This window comes from Cydia amplana, chromosome 12 (genome assembly GCF_948474715.1).
Source record: "Cydia amplana chromosome 12, ilCydAmpl1.1, whole genome shotgun sequence".
NCBI classification, from domain to species: domain Eukaryota; kingdom Metazoa; phylum Arthropoda; class Insecta; order Lepidoptera; family Tortricidae; genus Cydia; species Cydia amplana.
In genome coordinates, this window is record NC_086080.1 from 13,560,639 (window position 1) to 13,584,563 (window position 23,925).

At 37.4% G+C, this 23,925-nt stretch overlaps 1 protein-coding gene across 3 annotated transcripts in view; it reads right to left on the reverse strand.

The window, feature by feature from the left end:
* LOC134653089 (polyhomeotic-like protein 2) overlaps window positions 1-23,925 on the reverse strand; it is a 211,567-nt gene that overhangs the window by 54,760 nt on the left and 132,882 nt on the right. For all 3 annotated transcript variants that reach the window (XM_063508385.1, XM_063508382.1, XM_063508384.1), the window contains 5 exons: window positions 12,885-13,011; window positions 11,072-11,218; window positions 7,963-8,122; window positions 4,915-5,101; window positions 2,571-2,689 (listed from right to left, as the gene is read on the reverse strand). In XM_063508385.1, the coding sequence (XP_063364455.1) occupies window positions 2,571-2,689; window positions 4,915-5,101; window positions 7,963-8,122; window positions 11,072-11,218; window positions 12,885-13,011 (740 nt within the window). The remainder of the gene's footprint in view (window positions 1-2,570; window positions 2,690-4,914; window positions 5,102-7,962; window positions 8,123-11,071; window positions 11,219-12,884; window positions 13,012-23,925) is intronic.

Here is a 23,925-nt window from a genome sequence, read left to right on the forward strand (position 1 = left end):
AAAGAATAATTAATTATGAATTTCGGAATGAATGGCCTCTATTTCACCAACAGAATATGACAGTTCAATGACACACAGTCGACCAATAACGACGATTTCTAGGGATCGTTTTTACTTTTGGACCCAGACTGTATGGCAAATTGTTAATATCACACGAAAATTTACATGTTGGAGAGTTGTACGAGAGTTGAGTTGTGTTGTAGGTCTATTATAATAGTCTATTTTCTGAATGCGGTGGCTAATAGAGCAAAAAAGGAGTATGAAATGAATTCATAACAATAGCCTAATATTCTTTTTATCTGATCTACTAGATTAAAGAAAACAAATACCCACACACGCCGCCTTAACACAGGTGTCGGGGCACACTGGCGTAACCACGAGGTGTAGAAACTGAATGATTACTAGCGGCAATCGTGATTGCGAGTGACGAACCCGACTGATGTCTTCATTGTGTACAGCAATCACATCTGCCTCTTATCACGATTACAACTCATTTCATTTATAATCTTGTTAATAACGTAATAAAGTCTATTTTTCTGTGTTTGGTGAATAATGTTTGAGCATAGTTGAATGCGGCGGCGGTAACTACGCATTGTCGAATGATTGCCCCGTGTCGAGTATTGTTAGATGTGTCAATGAGATCGTCTTTTAATAATTGACCATTTTCTTTCTTTATATGTAACTTGAAGTAAAAACAATGTGTATAAATAGTAAATACCAATTATTTTCCCATTTCATTGATAAAATGCTATATCAGGAGATAATCTAATAATAACAAATAATTACTATTTTAACGATAACTACTATACTTATTATGTCAACTACAAGCTGCCGGTAATAATCGAAGATCACAATTTGAGATTATCTTCAGTATGTAAGTAATACTAAACTGCCACCATAAACAAATCTGGCGGATGTACAATTATCGATGCCGTTAGATTTTTTAATCAAACGTAATGTGCGGTAGGAAAGTCGATAATGGTGATGAGACCACCGATTTGTTCTCGTAGCGTTAATCGATGTTACTCATTTCATACATCATCGACACAGTTATTTTATTATTCTTGAGCTTTATTGCAAGGCAGTAAGGTCTACCAATGGTTAGTTTAGTGCGATGTTAGTGTCGGCGCATAATTGGGCTGATCGGCTGCCGTCTATAGATGGTGTATTCTGATCGCCTACAGAGCTATATATGCCTTGAATAACATTGAAGTGCTAGTAACTCAATCAAAGAGTACGACTTCCAAGAGTTCCGAATCTAAATTTAAGTATTTAAAAAAAGGATATAAACATACAAGTAGTAAGAAGTACAAAGGCGAACTTATCCCTATGAGGGATCTCTTCCAGTTAACCTTTGAGTAGATATATGTAGCTTTTAATATCATGTTTGATGGGTAAAGTCCTATGTATTGCAGACGCACCTATTTACTATTACCTAGTAATTTTAGCCATATAGTAATATGTAGCAATTGATTTTAATTACTAAGTGTTAGACTATCTAGAGGTGTTCTTTGCACTGAGTGCAACGTATAAAAAGGTACTTAGAGTGAAAGTTACTAATTCAAACCAATCAGTAACTTCGCTATGTTTAAAATACTATATTAACTTTGTGACTGGTACATGCCATCGCCCAATTTCTCCTTCACATATGACTTAATGACTTATTGGCGTACGAGTAGCATCAATGTAATATTTACGACACTACACTAGTCAGCGTCATAACGAACTCTTTACACCGGCAATTTCCTGAATATAAAATAAATTATAGGAAATAGAGCGCGACTTGACCGTTAAATTGAATTTGTGAAATTTATTGATGCGTATAGATATCAGGTTGGGGTCAGGCAGGGCGTAAGAACTAGTTTATACTAGCACTAAGGTCCGGTCCGTTACTTTGCAAAGGAAAGTTGATGCACCTGGCCGATAGAACAAATACTGCAATTGTTAGAAAATCTAAGCGCTGATGCAGGAGATTGTGCAATTGTATATTTCAATGTTCATAAAAAGTTATGGGTTTCAAATGTTTCAATGATGGTGTTGGCGTTTTAAATGTTTTGACTATTTTTATTTTTAACATTTATTTTTTAAAAAACATTAAGACTTATAATACATAGACAAATAAGAATAACAAATAACTTCCTGGCTTGTTCTCTGTTTGGCCCGAGGGTTAACTGGTAGAGAATGCCTTCTGGCATTAAGTTCGCCCTTTGAACATTTTTTTATTGTGGAATAAAGTTTAAATAAATAAACTTGCATAAAAGTTTGGGTAGTTTTCATGATAGTCAAAGTTACATGTCTCACCAGTCGTTGTCAATGTGTATCTAACTAACTGTATCTACATTTGAAATAAGAGCGGTATTTCTGGTAAAGCGATAGAAAAACTTGTCTTACTAGATCCATTTTGGATCTATCGACTGGATCTGTAGAGAATAATTGTATCGAAACGGCAATCGGGGAACAGGTATAAGAACACAGCCTTCATTTGTTTCTTTATTATAACAGTGAGCTGGCAATATAGGTACCTACTAGTCTTATTCATTTGTTTCTTTGTATTAGTAAGGTGCACTTACCGATGTGTATTCTGCGCAGATGTCGATGGACGTGACGAACTCACAGACGTCGTCGACCGTCCACGCCGACAGGCGCGCGCGGGCCTCCGCGCACAAGCAGTCTCGCGACTCGCCTCGCTCTGTCCAAATAATAACACTTTTAATGCGTATGGGTTAGCCTTGTTCATAACTATTCCAAATTTAAAATCGATAGGGTTAGTAGTTGTCGAGATATTTAGCGATGTGACAGAGACCGACGGACAGAGTCGCGCTGTAAGGTTTTTACCTTTTTGGTACACGGAACCCTATAAATGATAAAAGATGCAGCTCATTGACAAACCTTGGAGAATTGGGACAGTGCCTGGTCCTAAACAAAAGTAAACTTTACATTGTAATTGTATTGTAATCTAGAATAGGTATGTTCTAAAAGGCTTTCGATTATAATTTCAGAAGATCTTACAATTGATCAGTTAAGGTAAAAATTATGTTGTTTCGATAATCATTAAGTCGCATGCTTACAAATTTAATGTTCTATAAGTAAATATTAAATTATTGGCAGTTATGTCGTATAATATTAACTCAACGTATCTATTAATTTCAATCCTGTCAATTGATAAATAGGGGACAATTGAAAAAAGAATACAAATAAAATTATTCGTAATGGAACGGGTTCGTAAGTGTAAATACCAAGCGTGCCAGTCCGATGCAAGTAAAAATAAAACAACGATTATCCTTTTACCAAATCACCCACCAAAACTCTTCATAAGATCGGACCCATATTTCATAGTAATTAATTTCAAAGCGAAGACATTTACTTTTCGGTAGCGGCAATTAAAGATATTGAAACATAATTGCTTTTCAAAAAAGCCGTCGAGTATTTAGACTAAATGAATGGTGCATTTAGTGGATTGCCTCCTACATGCGAAAGAAATATTGGTTCGAAATTTTGATCGGTGAATCATTAAGGAATGTTAAGCGGTTTGTTAAAAGATAACCATTACTTATTTAGATCCAATTCGGCTAAACTTAGGAATTAAGAAAATATTTGGAATAACTTAAAAATCATCTTTTGAATAATTGTAAATGTAAGCCAGTATTGAATAAACTCAATACTGGCTTACATTTTTTGTCAACTTAATTAAGTAAAGGTACTTTTAATAATTTCGTACGCGTCTCTGAGGTATTTTTATTACCAATTTTTAAAAGGGACTCTATCTAATATTGGAATGTGTTTTTATCGCCTAAATATTACTATCAAAAACAAAGTCATAGAAGAATGTACGATTGAGTGTCTAAGTTCTACTTAAGACACAAGAGTTAGAATAAGGTTTTGCTAGATTTTTGTCAGCTTGCGTCTGAAACGTAATACCTTCGAGTAGATATGATCTCAGTTGGTTTAAAACCACTTTCAGTAGTAATCTGCTTCTGGTTATCTAGTTAACAACAATTAAATTTACGACTAACTATATCAGTGAAATCTAAAACGAGTAACCGGTAATAGCGCAAGGCCTTTTGTTTATCTTGCATTCTTTTTTTAACAATGTAGCAATAATTTTTAGAACACTAATTATGATTGAAACTGTAATAGGTACATAAAAAGTATCAAGTTCCAGTAACACAGTTTTGTAGACCTTATTACAATGTGCAAAAGGTTTACTAATAGTGCATGTGGTACATGTATGATGTTTAGATCTCTTATCAAGAAGTGTTGCTGACAATAACGTTTTTCTAATAACCACTTTGCCAATGTGAAATCTAATAATCAACGTGTGTCATAACTTGTCAAATCTTATCATAAGTGCTTATTATTTTATTTTGCTCGTATTGCAGTTCCAACTCGATTAATGATTAATCTTATATCTTAAAATGTAAATAAGACAAAAAGGAATAAACCCTTATGCAACAGGAATTAATATCAATTTCTAGACACTTTTCTTCTAAGTAGTTCTATATTTAGTTTCTACATATTACGGTAGCTCTACTCGTATATTTAAAACTTGCTGGCGTATGATGAATGTTGGTATTGACATGGTATCACGTCGATAACTGCTTTCATCGTGAGCCAACTGACCATACAGTGAGTTTTGACACAATGTGCGCAAACACTCATTAGGAGTTTGTCCATCTGGATGATTTCAGCTTGAGCGTCTTCTGTAAATAGTATACAGTGCATGACTGTGTAGGTACCTAATATTACACTGTTAGTGGTATATCTTAACCATAATTAAATACCGGGTAACTCTCGCGCTTTGCCACGCTCTCGCCCGCCACAGAAAGATCCAGTGCTGTCCCGGCGCGCTTGCGTCTCGAGCGTTCCACAACCCACTCGGGAACAGTATTATGTAATATTACTTTAGTATCTTACCATCATTAGACACCGGGTCCCTCTCGCCGCTGTCGCTCCTGGTGCTCGGGCTGGCGGAGAGCCTCGCGCGCTTGGCCGCGCTCTCGCCCGCCGCAGACAGATCCAGCGGCGAGTGCTCCGGGGCAGTCCCGGCGCGCTTGCGTCTCGAGCGCCCTCCGCGACCCACTCGGGATATCGCTAGCAGCGTCTGGGGAGAATTGTCGACGTTAATGCGGGACTATTTTATGTAAATTAGGGTTGAGCAAATAAAAAATTGGGAAAGTTTGTAACTTATCGATTGTTTGTACATATAGGAATTAGAAAGTACTTAAAACTATAGATAATAATCTGTGAAAATACGTAGGTACTTTTCGTCAATCATAAAACAAAACATTAGTAAGCTAGAGCTGCTAGAGAATAAATCAAGTACATGAAACTCTTACTGTTTGTATTTCAAGACAAAATTCAAATGAGAAGATATAAATTAAGTATGTCTTAAACATAACGAGTAGCTAAAATGTGTTGCTAATTTTAACAAAGCATACTTAATGACAAGTAGTTTGTTACGCTGCAATGATAACTATGATTTATTTTGAATTGGCAACTGTCTTTCAAAGCCCGATAAAGTCGTTTCATAATTGACTCCAAAAAGCAGGTAGCGCAACTCGACTTTCTTTAATTTGATAAATTAAGACAAAGAGAGTGTCGTCGACCTCGGTTTGATCCATCGCCGAGTGCTCGGCTGGTCAGATGGCATACGGCACTGGGCACTGAGCCGTTGAGCTCTGAGCAAACATGAAAGGTGAGCCGTTATCTGATCGAGAGCGCGAGCATTCATCATAATAACGTACCCACCCGTCACGCTAGCTACCCGCGGGTCAAATTGCAATCTATCTTTTTTAATTGCTCACTAAAAAAGGCTCATGCGTTCTAATTTCATATAAAATTCAGACGCGCGCGGCGTGAAATGAACGCGTGCGCCGGCTGAGAAACAGATGGCGAGATTTATTTACCCTTACCCGTTGCCTTTTAAAGATGAACACGTTTGTTAGAACACGACATCAATTTGATGAAGCAAACGGGACATTTCACTTTGCCCAGGCTATCGAGGATCTGCATGAGTAAGTAACTGAAGGCAATCGTTTGTTACCGACCAACGCTGTGGGCGATCCCCCGTGACCATAATAGAATGCAGCTTAATTGATTGTTCAAGCTAATTTGAATCAGCAGCGGAAGATCGTGACGCAACCCCGATTCTACGGCTAATTGCCTCGGAAAACAGCTTTATTGTAGCCCTCATTGCAACATGTGAGCGATATCATCATTACGCAGTAATAAAGTATCTCCAACTCGAGTAATCTGCTCGTGTCATAAAGACACGCTGACGATTGAGACAAATATAATAACGTCCATTTTGTATCATTACGCTTTTTTTATTAGAAAGTCAGAGTCACAACTGTAACAATTTTAACGCTGCAATATCCGCGTGCTCGCTGCACTCGTGTGTAAAAAGTCATCTAATTTAAAAGTCGAGCGGCGGTTTGATTTCACATCCCATCAGTACATCACTAGCGTGTCGCGGGCGCTCGGCGCGTGCCACCGCCAATTAGTGCAGCTCCAGTTCCTTTTACAGTCGAGAGTCGAGCGAGCGAGTCGGCGGCGGCGCGCAGGGGCGGGGCGCCGCCATTACCCTACCGGCGCGCGCGCCGCGAGTCTATACCCCTCGCAATTAACACTCTTTCCACGTTATCTGCACTCCAAGGAAGTGTAAAGGTCATGAGCCTTATCAGATTTAATTGCCTTCATTATTACTGGAAAGGAAGCGAGCTACCCGCCGCGCATTATGATTTTAAAGAGCTTCAAATTAACATAAACGAGCGCTCGCTTCTAGATGCTAGGCGCGATAGAGCCTTATGAATTTTACGATCCCTCGAGACATTTTAATCACAGCCGTGAACTATGAAACCGGGTAAAACAGCAATTAAAACAGGAAGGTCAGTGAGTACGGGCATATAATAATTAATATGAATTTAAATCGTGATTTTGAAATTAAAACCCAGCTGACCGTAAATTATTTCATAGGGGCAGTGGCTTCTTAAGTAACGAGGATTACCTAATAGCGTTGCGAGTATTTTTGATTATTTTTACGATAAAAAATGGTATGCTCGCTTTGTACAGTCACAGCGAATAAAGAAGGTAAAGGTAATTATGTGACATAGTTGGGATGTTAGTAGTGCTGTAGTATATCAAATGTCTTGTCAACTCTGATATAATAAAGGGCAACTGTACCGATTGTTTGCTTAGATCATCGACATCCTGTCTCTAACCGCTAACTACGCACGCGATGCGTATACTTCTGAAACGCAATTTGAATAAAATACTTTTTGTACTTAATTAGGACGATTATGTCAATACTTTGGTCGGGCCTCAATAGTAGGTAGTTACATTTTTTAAATCTTTTTTGGGTAAAATTGGAACAAAAAATATACTAGTCAGATTCGATTTACTTGTTTAATGAGGGTGAAGCTACATACCATAAGTGAGTTAATTTGTTTTCGGATCGACCACCAAGCGAGTTATCGTTTTTGTGGGATTGAGAAGAGGCGTACCTATTATAAGTACATATGTAGACTACTTGTTGGAATTTTATAACATAGGTATGTACCTCGAAAAATATCTATGAAATTTTTCTAGGCGTTTTCTTTTATCATCATCATCTTCCTCGCGTTGTCCTGGCATTTTGCCACGGCTCATTGCAGCCTGGGGTCCGCTGGGCAAATAATCCCAGGAATTGGCGTTAGGCGTTTTCTTTTGTATAGGTGCGTAAATATGTATGTTCATAAGCAGAGCTTTAGTAGACAGTCTTGGGACATCTTTTAGACAAAACCTAACCCACGTGAACGACTTTATGAAGGCAGCCGTATATTTTAAATTTTTGAAGGCAGGTTAAAGGTCATTGGATAAATAATATCTGATCCGTTGAACCAATGGGAAAATCTACATTTTGTGTTACAATAACGACACCGACACACGACCTAGTTGTGTGGTGACACATGAATAGTGACGTACCTTAGTCGAGCTCATGTCGAGCATGACGGGGAAGGCAGGCAGCCGCGGCGGGCCGCCCTGCTGCTTCGCCATCTTTGTGAACAGCCCTCCGAGCGGCGCGTCCGTCGCCTCCTGTGCCGGCGCACGCTCCGCGCCGAAGCCGTTCATGCGGTGGAAGTAGCTGGAGAATTAAAATGTATTTAGTATTTTTGTTGTTGGAATGATCGTCACCTAGTCACTCGAGGGGCAAGTTAAATCACTTAGATAGCGTGACTTGTGTCTGGTGTTTATTATATGTACAAAGATGCACGATTTAAAGCTATTATCTAGTTTGACTAACACTAATGTGTTGAAATAGTTATTGTAGAGTGACAGTATATCTAATTATAACTCTCAATATGCAAATTTATGGTCATAAATAAATAACACAGAACTACCATAAACAATACTATGAATACATTTTGCCAAATTTAAATATTAACTAGTTATATTCGTCCTAACTCCTAATGATATGAAAACAGAATTCAAACGACAAATTAGTTGCATTCCGCATACTTGACTGATACAGACACGAGATAGCTTATTGATTCATAATAATTAATATTGACAGAGGTCAGCGAACCCCGAAGATGAGCAATTCATTAATATAACATAAGTTCACGCGGCGACCATCGGTTCTCACGAATCATGTAAATTTGTCGACTAAACGTAAGTTATCGAATCGATTAATATGCTAATTGGCTGGGGCATCACTAGTCGGTCGGTGAACCGTCGTAGTGTAGTGACATGCCGTGTGAAATGTCGAGAGTAAATAGGAAATGGCTTGCTTAAAATGATCGAGTGTTTCCTTTATTTGATATCTAAATAAACTTATTAATGGCCGATATAGATGGTTTTTCCTCAGAGCTACGAACGGCTTAATAACTTTGACCTTTCTACTGTTCCTATCTTAATTTGTTGTTACTTAATTATGTACCTAACTATACCAACCTACCAAAATAGCTATGGTAATAAAAAAATATCGTATTTCGCTTCGAATTTTTTATGAGTAAGTATTAATAAATGGAAAGAAAATAAAACCAATCAATTTAAATTCTCTTTTAACTTCTGAATTTCGAAGGCGTGACTCACGTATTAAAAACGGCACGAGCCATTATCACAATATGCGTATCGGTAAGTGCATTATAAACATTCCCATTAGTCTAAGCCTTTTAACTTATTGAAGTTTTATAGACAGAAAAGATATCACACATATTTGTCTCCTAATTAGGGTTATTTTTATTAGGGTTTTAGTGCTACCTGTTAACGTAATGTTAAAATGACGCATTAGAGAAAAGTGGTTTGAAGTGCCGCTGTGCATTTATTCCGTTATTTCAGATATTAAAACATTAGGTACCGTTTTGAAAAATAAAATTAGTTTCGAATGAATTGTGAACTGGATTAATTAATCATCAGTTTTTTTTGTGTTTTTTCAACAATTCAAGTTAGGTATTTGAGTTTTGCATGTTGTAAATTCTATTAATGTTAAAATAGGTTTAAGTTTAAATTGTATCAATGTTAGCTTCTGAGCAACATAACTGTTATTATTCATTAGTGGAAACTGTGTGGCTTGTGAATGTGTTATCTGATTTACTATATGTGTTGTTTTTGCCTGTTTGTTTCCCAAAGGTTTAAATAAATAAATTAATTAATTAATTAAGACAGGCGTTATTGATTGAGACACATTTTGCGTAAGCCGTAAACGGTTTACGAGTTACATTTATTCGTTTCATCCGGTTCTCGAGATAATTCTCCCAGACGTTTTAATAATAGTAAGCTAGCTAGCTTGGAATAATTGTGGTTAGCTGTAGAGTAGAGAAGATTTATATAAACGGTCTCCTAGTCTAGTTTGGGAGTGAAACTGTCTTCGAAGCTGAGAGGTCCCAAGTTCGAATCCCGGTATAAGAGCATTTTTTTTCTCTGTTTGTCACGGATATTAGTTCCTGATGAATTATGGATGTTTCTATGTATTTGTGTATAGATTGATTTGTGTAAGATTGTCCAGTATTATTCACGTAGAAAATTCCACGTTCCATTAAAGGTATAGGTACATGTATTTTATGCAAGCCGAAAGCATACGTAAGAATGTCACACTTCTGTGACTTCTGCTAAGGTAAGGGTAGGTACCAGTGGCGGCGCGTCAAACATATCCATAGGCAAGCCGGGGCTAATTTGGCTTACATATTTCCTTTATAACTCTGCTCAAACGTCCAAAAACAGGTAAGCCGGTGGGAATCGGCTTTTATGGACGCGCCGCCACTGGTAGGTTAGGTTAGGTTAGCACATATACCGCTACAAATGCACCAACGGGAAAGTTATCGCGTCCGAGAATTTAATATAGACGTGACTTCAAAACAATTACGAAAATGTGGACTATAGCCTACTGTAATTTTACGTATACTGTGTTTGTGTGTTAGCGCCTTTAGAAGTCTCTATAATATAGAGAATTTTATTTTATTTTATTTATTGGAGAAACAACAGAAGTATGCGACAGGATAATAGCTTACATTGTTAGGTACATATATTATTGAGATGAACACTTCACTAAAACATACTTAATAATTAATAATACTCTCTAGATCCAGACTAGTTCACATCCTTTGTGCAGGATGTCGTAACACAACTGTTGTCGGAAGTTGCTGTTACAGTAATGGTAAATACAAAAACCAGACCAGAGTGAACCAGTTTAGCCTGTCAATACGGAGATTTTATTATTTTTTTACTCTATGGCCTGCTATTTAGCCATGATTGGTATATTATAAGACGTAACTGAAATAAGGCTACTGCATAGCTAGATCTAAAATTCTAAATCTTAATTGTGCTTTATAGAATTGATAGTGTTTCTCTCGTGTATGTGTTGTATTGTAGGTAATTTTTCCGAAGAAAATGCGTCCGTAGGTACTCGGGGCCTACTATGGTTTCCTTACTTCCATATTGACTACAAGAAGTGTGCAAACTGAGTATACGCTTGAGCGGAGCGTGCAGCAGCGTGGTGCGGCGTTCATAGCAAACAAATGCTAACCTATGCAAGTGCCTTCGGTGTACTGCACGCTGCATCGGCGCCTGGTAGTGCAAGATCTGTGGTACTCACTCGTTAGGCGGGCAGTTGTACCGCGCGGCGAGGGAGCGCATGATGTCAGAGTAGTTGCGCGGCGGGTGCGGCGGCGGAGCGTGCGGGCTTCCGCGCTCAGGCGGCGTGCCCGGGTATGACGACGTCGACGGCGTCACGCTGCGGGATCTGTCGACAACAGACACTTTTAGACCCCTTTTTCCCAAAACTGAAGGACCGATCAGAATATACCTAGAGCGTGACCACCTGGCGCTCCTATGAGTATGCATCTATTGTCAATGCCAAAACGGTGACCAGAATGGATGTTACGTAGATAAGTATATCTTGCATTTTTGTCATATACACTTTGCTGCGTAAACGGTATATTTTATCAATGTAAAGCAGCTGTGTGCTGATTCTTTACTGCAGTTGTTAGAGTTAGTCTTAGTGGTGAAAATGCTACTTTGGAAACTCTGCGCTTATAACTGTGACTTGTGAACTAAATCGCCATCTATGCATACTGCAATTATCTTAGGTTCATATTATCCTTTTACCCAGAGGAAACCTTTATTAGCGTCATAATAAGGATCGTAGGAGTACCTACACATGTTTACAAAGTTACAAACTTACACATATCGCTTGGAGTTTCCGTAGGCGTACAATCCTAATTGGCCTTAGGTCCGGCGTTACAACACCCGTCTCGTAGATAGGTATCGTTTTATGCTCCATAGAAATTGAAGGTAATTCTTGGTTATTTTATTCAATGCCACATTACATGAGTGTTATTCAGTAAGTACCTTTATATTTAGGTACAAATACAAACTTAATACCTAGACTACACAAAACTTTATTAAGAGGCAACAGGAGTGGTAATTTCTCCATACAAACGTACTCGACTGTTTCCTCCGTGGGGTTTGAAGCTAGAGCAATGATTTTTTCAACAAAGATTAATATTGTCAACGTCTGTGTCGGACCGTTTTGCTTTTTTTGATATTTTTGTTTTTTAAGGCGGTAGAGCCCTTCAAATATGGCCAAAATGGCCTAATTAACTATGCCGCATTGAGAGGCGTGGTATTCAAAACTTATATCAATTAGTCAAAAAATCAAAACGGTCCGACACAGATAATTTCATAATCATTTAGATTTCCAAATTTGGTTACGATTGGTAAGTTTTGGAGGAGGAAACAGTCGAGTACGAAACCTCGATTTTTGAGATTTTTACGCAGGGTTTTTCGCCTTGTCCTTATCGCAATAGTTTTAGGAGCCGCTTCCGTTAGCGAGACGGGTATATTTACCTAAAATATTTAAATCTCAGCTCCTGTTTCGTCTTAACCATTTTTAAAATTCTTTCCCTGAAAAAGTGTTCCCATCCCCAATTTTTGTTCTGTTGCGAGGTGCTTTATAGGTTGAAGTATCTTTTGGCCTATCCTCTGACCTTCTTAATTCTGACGTGAATTGAAACCACCTGCTAGAGTCATGTCTAGAGTACCTATTTGGTGGAGGTTTAGTAGAGTATAAGCAACCTATCTGTAGGCGGTGGAGTCGTTCAGAACGAGCCGTTCGATCTTGACGAGCCGGTGTCTTCTTCACCTGACACAAGAGACTACTAACTAGTGGTCTAGAGAGGCAGTTACCTGGAGGCTGTGGAGTCGTGCAAACTGTGCCGTTCGATCTTGACGAGCCGGTGTCTTCTTCACCTGACACAAGAGACTACTAACTAGTGGTCTAGAGAGGCAGTTACCTGGAGGCTGTGGAGTCGTGCAAACTGAGCCGTTCGATCTTGACGAGCCGGTGTCTTCTTCACCTGACACAAGAGACTACTAACTAGTGGACTAGAGACTAGAGAGGCAGTTACCTGGAGGCGGTGGAGTCGTGGGGGCTGAGCCGCTCGATCTTGACGTGCGGCGGCGCCGGCGCGGGCGCGTGCGCGGGCGACGCCGCATCGCGCGCGCAGCGCCGCGCCCCGCCGCCCCCTCCTTCACCTGAGGACAAAACATAACACAGTCAGAAAAGTCAATTAAAAAAATATATATAGGACATTCCTACACAGATTGACTAAGTCCCACAGTAAGCTCAAGAAGACGTGTGTTGTGGGTACTCAGACAACTATACATGTATATAATATATAAATACATAGAATACACCCAAGACTCAGGAACAAATATCTGTGCTCATCACACAAATAAATGCCCTTACCGGGATTTGAACCCAGAACCGCGGCTTCACAGGGTCACTACTCACTAGGCCAGACCAGTCGTCAAATTTAAAAATTCATTCAACAAAGCTCGTTGCAGCTGCAGCCATCGTATTTATCGGATTGGTCACCATAACGCAGATAGATAAAAATTTCATAAATATAAGCTTGTTTTTTTAGTAGGTACACCTAACTCACATCACAAGGCAATAGTTGCCTGAAAACCGGATGTTTCAGGACTCAATTATACCCTTACATTTTTAAATAATGACTATAGCTAAATCATGTACCTTTCAAGTACCAAACTGCATACCAGGGTCAGTTCTCCAGGCGACTTTATCACGCGACACTGTCACGCACATTAATCCGCCAGATGGCGGTGAGATTGCCGAAAGAATCGCCCGCGTCAAAAGAGCCGCGATGATATCTAGCGGGTCGTGATCTTTCGCGGCATTATTTGATTCTAAAGTAACATAACCTCAAAATAACTTTCTCTGATAATTATGAGTAACGAGTCTAGGCACGAAGGGAGTGGAAGATAAAACGGATTATAAAAATGGTGATGTTTTTGGAAAGTATGTGCTTATAGGTAGTTTTTCTTTAGTAAAATGGTAGACAAATGTATCTTAAATCTATATTTCAAATATTACAGATTGAAGTCGAATGTGTTTCAATTTTGTAGATGTTACAATTTTCTTGTAAATAATTGTTCACCGCAGGATGTTAAGCTATTTATTGATACAATTTTCTTCATTTAATGAAATGAAAAAATTTGTTGACCTAAACGGATTTTTTATCACTTTTACACATTTATACCTAGGTAATTTCTAGTATTAGAGTTGATATGGAGTAAATTTTAATAACTTTGCTTGTATTTTCTACTCTAAAATATTGATACAATATATTTCTTCCTTTGTTTTACTTTATATTACGATTGACCAAGTAGGTACACGAATATCGTGTTTATTTCAACACTCGCTGATTTCGTAAATGTTAAAAGATAAAGAAGATTTCCAAATGTGAATACCTGTTATCAGAAATAAAGATAAATTTCGCGTACACATTTAAATTATTTGCGGATCGGTTCGCAGATACGTCGGCACGCGTGAAATTTGTCAAACGGCGTATTTCTGCCACCAGAGATGCGATTTATTTGAAATACTTCTATTTAAAATGCAAATACAAAATGCAAAATACCTATTTTGTATTTTGCATTTAAATGCCTTTTAGTAAAAAACATTTTGTATTTTATTTGAAATACTTTTCGAGATGTATTTTGCATTTTTAATATTCATTTCAAAATGCAAAATACTTTGCGATTAAGTTTAGCCAACATTACCAGTCAAACAAAATGAAATGAACGAATGACACTTGTATTGCCGAATTTGACCGATAGAGGCGCCTGCTAGCCATGCGCGCCCTTTTTAGGGTTCCGTACCCAAAGGGTAAAAACGGGACCCTATTACTAAGACACCGCTGTCCGTCCGTCCGTCCGTCCGTCTGTCACCAGGCTGTATCTCACGAACCGTGATAGCTAGACAGTTGAAATTTTCACAGATGATGTATTTCTGTTGCCGCTATAACAACAAATACTAAAAACAGAATAAAATAAAGATTTAAGTGGGGCTCCCATACAACAAACTTGATTTTTGACCGAAGTTAAGCAACGTCGGGCGGGGACAGTACTTGGATGGGTGACCGTTTTTTTGCTTGTTTTGCTCTATTTTTTGTTGATGGTGCGGAACCCTCCGTGCGCGAGTTCGATTCGCACTTGGCCGGTTTTTTTTCTTCTTTGGTCAGAGTGCGCGCCTGCGCCTTATAGCCGTTTAGACTCGTGACTCGGCTCGCGGCGGGTCTCGTGGCTCGCCGCGACACACTCGGCTTCGGCTTGTCAATTGGTTATAAACCTTATGCCGTGCCGTTAGTGTTTAAATTATATTAGCTCGACGAGCTTGCGAGCCACGAGACGAGTCGCGAGCCCACCGCTTACACTCGCGTCTCGTGGCTCGCGCGAGAGTCTAAACCGGTTATAATGTCATGCATAAGGTGCCATGTTATTAGACGTTTTTGTTCGGCTCGGCATTGTGTCTCTATTTCTCACATAGAATTAATATGACTAGAACAACTGTCAATCTTCAAAAGTGCGACCAAAAATGAAATGCAAGTGTGTGCGTAAATTGTCTATGTGAGATCAAAAATAGTGATGTCATGTTATAACATATTAATAATCTGTCGGTGTTTGATTGCTTTATCGACTACTTTTTCAAATGTGTTATTTTAAACGTTAAAATTCTACGACATTATGATGTATAAAATAACACCTGCACTGCGTGTGCTATCAAAATCGTTACAGCCTTATCTTAGTCTAACTCTTACTGTGTTGGAAAGTGAAGTTTAAATTTACTGCTAAACATGCAGATGTTATAGCAATCATTATTTGAAGTCGGTTATAAAGGTTAATATCTTAATTATGTCTTGTGAAGAAATGATTACATAGGTAGCTATTAATATACCGACAAGTTATCGATACTGTCATCTGAACATTTTGTCAAGCCCTAGCGTAAAGTAACAGTTTATGTTTTTACACAAAATATTTTAAATTATTGAGTAATATGATAAAATATTAGCACACAAAGGAAGAAAAACTTATAATCAACTGTATAAACCGGCTTCTTACACTTTTTATGCTGTTAATTTGACAAAATATCGTTAAGAAAATTTCGCTCGGAATATCATTATTCCTCTGAAATGAATATTTGCTAGGTTTATTTGGCCCCGTGACACTGAAATCCGGTACACTACAAGACACTATCTTCATTGTATTAGTTTATCAAATAGTTTTCTTCCGAATTTGTGTATATTTTTCAAATTGAAAATTACGGTGATACGCTCTTGGCCGTCCGCGGCCGTCGTCAAACTCAAAAATGGTCACGTTTTCTCATTTGTAGTCTGACTCTTTCGCACTCATGCGATGTTCATATACGTGATGGCTTCCCTTTCGCACACTTCAGCTGTCTGTCAAGCGCGAGCTCGACAATGACAGGTCTGTGATTTCTCATGATAAATACCTAAAATAAATAAAAATATCCGAGATTTGGTCAAAAGGTATTTTATTTAGAAAAAGTATTTTGAAAATACCTATTTTGCATTTAGCATTTGAAATGCAAAACGCAAAACTATTTGGTATTTTGCATTTGAAATAGTAAATCTGAAAAGTATTTTGCATTTTGTATTTAAATGCTTTTTTAAAACCATTTTGTACATCTCAGTCTGCCACGATAGTGACAAATGGCGACAGCTTGCAGATTTCAGACAGATCACTTCACTAGATGGTGTATTGTATATATTGGCGTTCCTGTACTAATAAAGTATATGAAACGTGACCGCTCATTTAAGTTGCGACCAAAGGGACAATCTGTGTGCGCGTATATTACCAAATATCAACTTAAATTTAGTTTCAAGAGAGGTACTAAGGTGCATATTCTATGTTAGGTTAGGTTAGGTTAGGTGTTATGTTTCAGATCATTGGCCACAATACATGGCAGGTACTTATTGCTGTCGTTGGTTACGTCTTTTAATGATTCAATAGTATTTTATTTTATTTATTTTTTAGGTATTAGTTTTAGTTTTGTAGGTAGTTTTAATTTTAGGTTACTTTTTATTGTAAGTTTAGTTTATTAATTATGTTTATGGTTTTAATAAATAAGTTTCATTATAGTATTTACTTAAAATGTCAATAAAATATAAAAGATCGTCTACTTTTTTGAAACGTTTTCGGTTTTCGATAATCTGTGATATGAAATGTGTTAAGAGAAATTGGTAAGTAATTGAGTAAACAGTTAATTTGGTATTCAAGCTGGAAATGTCTTTGAATTATTCACGATTAACTTGGAGAGTTCGTTGAGTGTGATATTTGGGGTCTACAGATTTGTCTTAACTGTCAACTTACATATAATTTTATGTGTGAATAGGTAGAGGTACAGTTAAAGGCTAACGCACACTGTATGTTTCATGAAGCAAGGCTCTGGCTCCCTAGGTCGCTTGTGTAGCGGTTTTTAGACATTCGTTAAAGAGTTCGCGAGTTCGAGTGATGCAGTGTGTTTAGGCCTTAAATTAGCTCAAACAATGAAAAGGGAATATATGAAGAATACGAGCCGCGACTTCGCCTGTGTAGCGTAAAATTATGATTTTAACGACAAGAGGTTTCAAATAGATACATAGAGTTACTTTGGCTTTTATTAAATTAGTAGGGATAGGTAAGGTATTAAACGCTGTCGTTAATCTAAATAAAGACAACTCTAGTTTCAACAAAACTCAAACATACGCACGATATGTCACCATTACGAGTATTATTTTGTTATGTATGACCGTGACATTACATTGTACAAACCAGAATTGACATAAAAGTCCCAATTAATAAATGCCTGCGATACCGACACTTCCTCTACGATGCCAACTTTATTTTTATTGCCCACCTCACCTTGCCTTCAATTGTTTTTATTTAAATTATGGCAAACATACATAAAAATATAACTAGGGTTACTGTATATAAGCCGATATAAAATAAGATACAAACCCCTTTTTGCACTCGTAAAAGTACAAGTTACAATTTTACAGGTGTAACCAGCAACATTGATGCGATTGACACTAAAGTTCAATAAAATGGGTGTGAAGTATAGAAGGAAAGAAGTATGAACGAATGTCGTTGTTTTTTGAAGTAAAAACTTCTTTAGCGGCGCTGTGTACTTTTTGAGGTGGGGTAAAAATGTTAAACTCGAGACAGCGTAAGACGATCAGGTGACCGTAAGATTTAGATGGCCACTCATTTAGATGGCATTTAAATCAATAAAGAAAAACTCAATGACATTACATGAAAAACTGTTACATGTAATGTCATTGAGTTTTTCTTTATTGATTTAAATTCCATCTAGTGAGTATAGCTCTAACTGGTATTAATATAACTCGAGTACTAACAGTGATGTGCTTAGGGGTTTCAAGTAATTAACGCTAACGCTAGATGGCGTTAACCTCAACACTAGTTATTGAGTTTTCACTTCTGCCGGCACTCCCTGAATGCAACCCGTTGTTTTTTTAATCCAGTTTAAAATATGTATGTATCTACAAATGATAATATAGCTATCGTCAATTATATATAAGCCGTTGTTGTCCTTGAGTGTAATTTGTAGTGTCAACTAGGAACGTTTGAATGTGAAATGATTGATAGACTACGAACCTGATTTTGGTTACTTACTCAATTTAAGAGCAATTAGTTCTAGTTATGTTTATGATCAAGAACATTAAATGTAAACTAAATAATATTTACAGCTAACGCTAGTTTCATAATCTTTAAGCTTTCAAGAGTTTCGAGTATTTAATTGCAAGCCATTTTCATGAAAAAATAATCGCAAGCGACATTTTATGTCACCATTATGGCGTGTCAGGTATTGTCACGATATATCAATTGATATCACGTTTTTATCGTAATTTACATGCTTTGCGGCAAGTTTATTTATTATATTATCTTACAAAATAAATTAACAGTTGCTATGATAGCCGTGAAGTCGTGTACCATGCCGTAATAATCGTCAGCTGAATATTTCTCGTCATTGTGTTTACGTTTGTTGTCAGTACAATAGTCATATGTATTAGGTATTTTATTTTTAGACAAATTAGGACCCGCATGCCTGACAGGCCTCGTGATATAGTACGAACTATCTCGCTTGTCAGACTAACTGGGAATTAATAAAGCCTTTTACGGCGGATGCCTTTATTGCTATATTTACAGCGAATCAGCTACTAACTCTACTAAGTATATGATAAGAAGAAGCTACATTGATACACATGTCTCTTATAAAGTATTCCTAGCGAGCATCAACATCAATACATCAACATCAATATAAAAAAATGTCAAATAAAAAAAGCGGCCAAGTGCGAGTCGGACTCGCCCATGAAGGGTTCCGTATTTAGGCGATTTATGACGTATTAAAAAAAAACTACTTACTAGATCTCGTTCAAACCAATTTTCGGTGGAAGTTTACATGGTAATGTACATCATATATTTTTTTTAGTTTTATCATTCTCTTATTTTAGAAGTTACGGGGGGGGGGGGGGGGGGGGCACACATTTTACCACTTTGGAAGTCTCTCTCGCGCAAACTATTCAGTTTAGAAAAAAATGATATTAGAAACCTCAATATCATTTTTGAAGACCTATCCATAGATACCCCGTATGGGTTTGATGAAAAAAAAAAATTTGAGTTTCAGTTCGAAGTATGGGGAACCCCAAAAATTTATTGTTTTTTTTCAATTTTTGTGTGAAAATCTTAATGCGGTTCACAGAATACATCTACTTACCAAGTTTCAACAGTATAGTAGGAGAAAAGTGGCTGTGACATACGGACGGACAGACAGACGGACAGACAGACGGACAGACAGACGGACAGACAGACAGACAGACAGACATGACGAATCTATAAGGGTTCCGTTTTTTGCCATTTGGCTACGGAACCCTAAAAAATAAGAAACAATGTCATTACTTATAGGCTAGCGTAATTAAAATATCAAATTTAAGTAAAGTCCTGAACATAATACGCATGCAATGATGTTTAGATTAAATAATAGTTAAGAAAAAGATAGTAGTTAAATCTTCCTGTGACATTTCATACATTTATTAAAATTGACATAATACAATCCACACAAACTATACAAAGGTGTCTACACGCTACCGGGCAACGAAACCCATTTCATTTCTGTTATGAGGCTGGACCATTAAAAACCAAGTGACTTTGACTACAATGTATTGAATGACCAAGTGTAAAATAACGTCATAACCGTGTTTATGTTATGGAGAAATTATGTCAAAATGATATTTTCGGAGACATTATACAGTATAATATCGCTTTGTGGGGTATCGCCTACGTGAAAATGGGCCATCTTTTACTAGTTCTATGGGACGAGTATTTGATATGGTCATTTGGATGTAGTTAACTATATCAGATTATAGTATGTGACTAATGGTTATGTTCGATATGATAAATCGTGTTTTAAATATACTTACAATAAAGTGTCTCAAATTGTAGGCGTAGTTTAAAATGCCATAAAACTTGATTTACCTGTTATGCTGCCCTCCTAAGCTAAAAAGCGGTATTTTCATATAGTTTTCTTTGAAAATACGGCCTTTTACCTTAGGAGGGCAGTATGGGTCGAAAATAAATTGTGGAAAAATGAAGTAATTCATTCAACTAAGAATTTTGCAATCCGCAAATGTTCCCACGGCAAAACGCGTTCTATAAAGAACGAGTTACATTTTTACAAGATTATCAATTCTTGCGGACAAATGTATAGCTTAAACCGTCCTAATATTAGTTTCAAGGTAGAAAACGCAAGTGGCGCCACGTTGAGCGGCAAACATAACTTGGCGTTCTAAATTTGAAATCAAATATTTGTTGACGGAAGTTATTCGATGATGACTGATGTCGGCCGAAAGCGTTCGGGTCACGTGACATTTTAATGAGAGGAAATGCGTACCGTTATCACTTCGGCCTTATAGGCTAGGAGCCGATTAGTAAAAGGCAGGTAGGGAACCAATAATTTGTTCTTTTGAATGTCAAGCGATGACTCGCGGCGCAACTTGTGTGATTGATCATTTACAAATAGAACTATATTAAATAACTTTCCATTATTAAAATGTATTCCCATATAATTTAGCTTTTACAATCAACAGTAAAATTTAACTGTCAGTTTCAAAGTAAGCGCTCAATTAACCCAAGGTTCACCAGTGTTGTTACACCGTTTTACATCCACATTGTTTTCTAATACCCTGACTGAACCTTTGTATGACATTGTATTGTTTAAGTCAAAAGACACTGAATATATTTATTTGTAGGTTATATTATAAGTTATATTAATAGAACTTGCTGAATGGAGTATACATAATTATAATGTAAGCGAAGAAAAGATGCAGCGGCATAGTGCAAGCTAAAATCATCGTATTATCATTAGAACTTGAAGTTTATAGGGGCGATGGCGCCTCCACGCCATGTTGTTTTTTAGTCAGTGTAGAATTAGCTTCGGACGGACTTTATCCTGATTATTTCTTACAATACCTAACTGAGTAAGTAAATAGGTATTTAAGTTGAAATGTAACTGGTAATTCGCAGCAACTCGTCAATTTACAAATTACAAAATAATTTGTAAAACACAACTTGACTGTTTATGACTTGTGACCAATTGCCACATACGTTGTATAATCAACTGCGTTACCCGGCACTTAACACTATTTATCTAAAATATTTGATAAGTTGTCGTAAACAGGTAGATACAGCCATCACCAGGAAATAGTATTTATTTCTAAGGATATAGTCAGGCAATATATATGTACCTATTTCAGTCATTTTATATTTTTATGAAGCAAATAATATTTAAGTACTTATAAAAATAGTTTTCAGCTCACTTAACAACAGGTATTCAATGAAAGATGAAAATAGTCTGTGTTCAAAAAATCGCATTTTAGCTTTACGAGTAGGTTGGATTATTGGTAGGTAGGGTTTTTTTAGGTAGGCTGTATGTAAACAAACACTCTAACTATCAACTTTAAATAAATGTCATGTCATATACTAAGAAAAAGTGACCAAGGCCTCCAGTGCCCCAATGCAGTGCTGAGATGATCCAGTTAGAAAGGTCGAACCATACGGTACCTTAGAGGTGGCCAGGGGGCGCCATAAGCCTTCAGTAAGAAGTGCATATACTTGGTAAAATTCGACCTATGCCGCTGTGGCCCAGTGGCCGAATGGCACAGGCACCTGCCGCGATAGCAGAGGACGCTGGTTCGACTCCAGCCTGGGGCACTGGAGGCCTTGGTCACTTCTTCTTAGTATATGACATTTATTTAAAGTTTATAATTTATATAGTAGTGTGTCTACTTGAAATAAAAAAAAAACAAATTAAAATATTTTCTGAAAATAATTTAATTTGTTCTAATACTCTAACTATCAGTCTCGCGAGTTGAATATCCTCTAATTTGGCTCGCCCCTGCTTTTAACTTAATTCCGTACAGGTTACGGGCATCGTCAAACAAGTTACCGTTCGCAGGCGCCTGACTTGAATGGCTAGGCCTATTGGCGGTACCGTTCGCAAATACTGTGCGTGGTGCTTGTTGAACTGTATATGCAATCGATGAGTGACCTAGGTGAATTACAATGCTGTACGAAAATACAGAAATACTCGTACCTAATTGACAAGGCCGTAGGTGAAAATACCTATACCTATTTAGGTAGGAAGGGTAGCATACTTCACTGTAGTAGGTATTTTGGGTCTTTTATTTGAGTACACCCACAGCCGCAAAATTTCATGGCCACTTTATGAATGAATTCATTTATTTTACAGCTTGCTGTGGGTACATACCTATATTAATTTATATAAGTAATAAAATATTATAACATCAGCTAACCACCCTAATATAATGTAACACATACTATGAAAAATACTTGTCCGTATTAGGATAGGTTACCCTATTCCTTAAAAAAATCACATCCTAAAACAAAACAAAACCTCACCTCTACTTAAAAGTAAACAAAACCAAATGACTTCAGACTGGCCGCAAACAAGACGTTTGTTTGAAATCGATTTAAAAACAAATCGATTACCGAGACCCAGGCCGACCTCTTCCGAGAGATGATCAGTCAACAAAGATTGACGCTGCTTGTATTTTCCCTCCCTTTTCATCTTTTGCGACCGAGTGAGATACCGAGTGTCGCAGGGGTTAAGATTTAAAGGTCATTGCGGATGATGCTGAATAAATATTAGATTTTTCCGCGACAGCGAATTTATTTTTACATTGATGTCAAAAGTAACATGTACCGAAGACTTGTTAACTTAAGCGGAGGAAAAAACTTCCATTTGATATACAAAAGGATAACTTCGTCACTAAATAATATATCAAACGCTAGCATGAGTTGCGTTCTTGCGCGCGACTCCATACATCTAGCGCGACTTCCAGTATGGACTCGCGCGCGAGAACGTAGGTAACTCATGCTAGCAGGTCTGATCTGATATATATGCTATGTTTACGATATGTATAATGTATATCTTTCACCTAGGTATATACTTATTTGAGTTATTTGTACCTAGCTTGTAAGCGTGCTCAATAATATGTAAGGTTGGCAACCTTTATCTATGACCGGAATGACTTTTATGTTTTTAAAAACGTTTACAAACCACGAAAACCTGAAACTTAACTGTTCAGTCAACAAGGCATTTCTAACGATCTCTGTCAACTGCCAGTCATGTTGGGTGGATTAGAACCTGCCCGTTAATCACAAAATATCGTAACTTATAAAGACTTGTAAGGAATATACGACGTTTCTGTAATTAGCGTAGAACACCTGCCCGTGAAGCACAGAATGTCGTATGTAATATGGGTTTGTATGGGAGATACGATGTTCTATAATTAGCGCAGGACAGGCGTACGCGCACCGCGCAGTCAACACACGCTGTTTGTGCTGCGTGGGCGGATGACCCCCCAGGAGATTGCGGAGTGAAATACTCTAGAAAGTCATCTCCTAAGAAAACTATTCAATTGTATTTTTGTAACTAATGTTTATTATGTTATTTATTTACATACTTACTTGTAAATTTTTAGTAAATAATCAGTAATTTTATCAAAGATAAGTAGGTAGCCTTGAATATCGACATCGACAATTTAA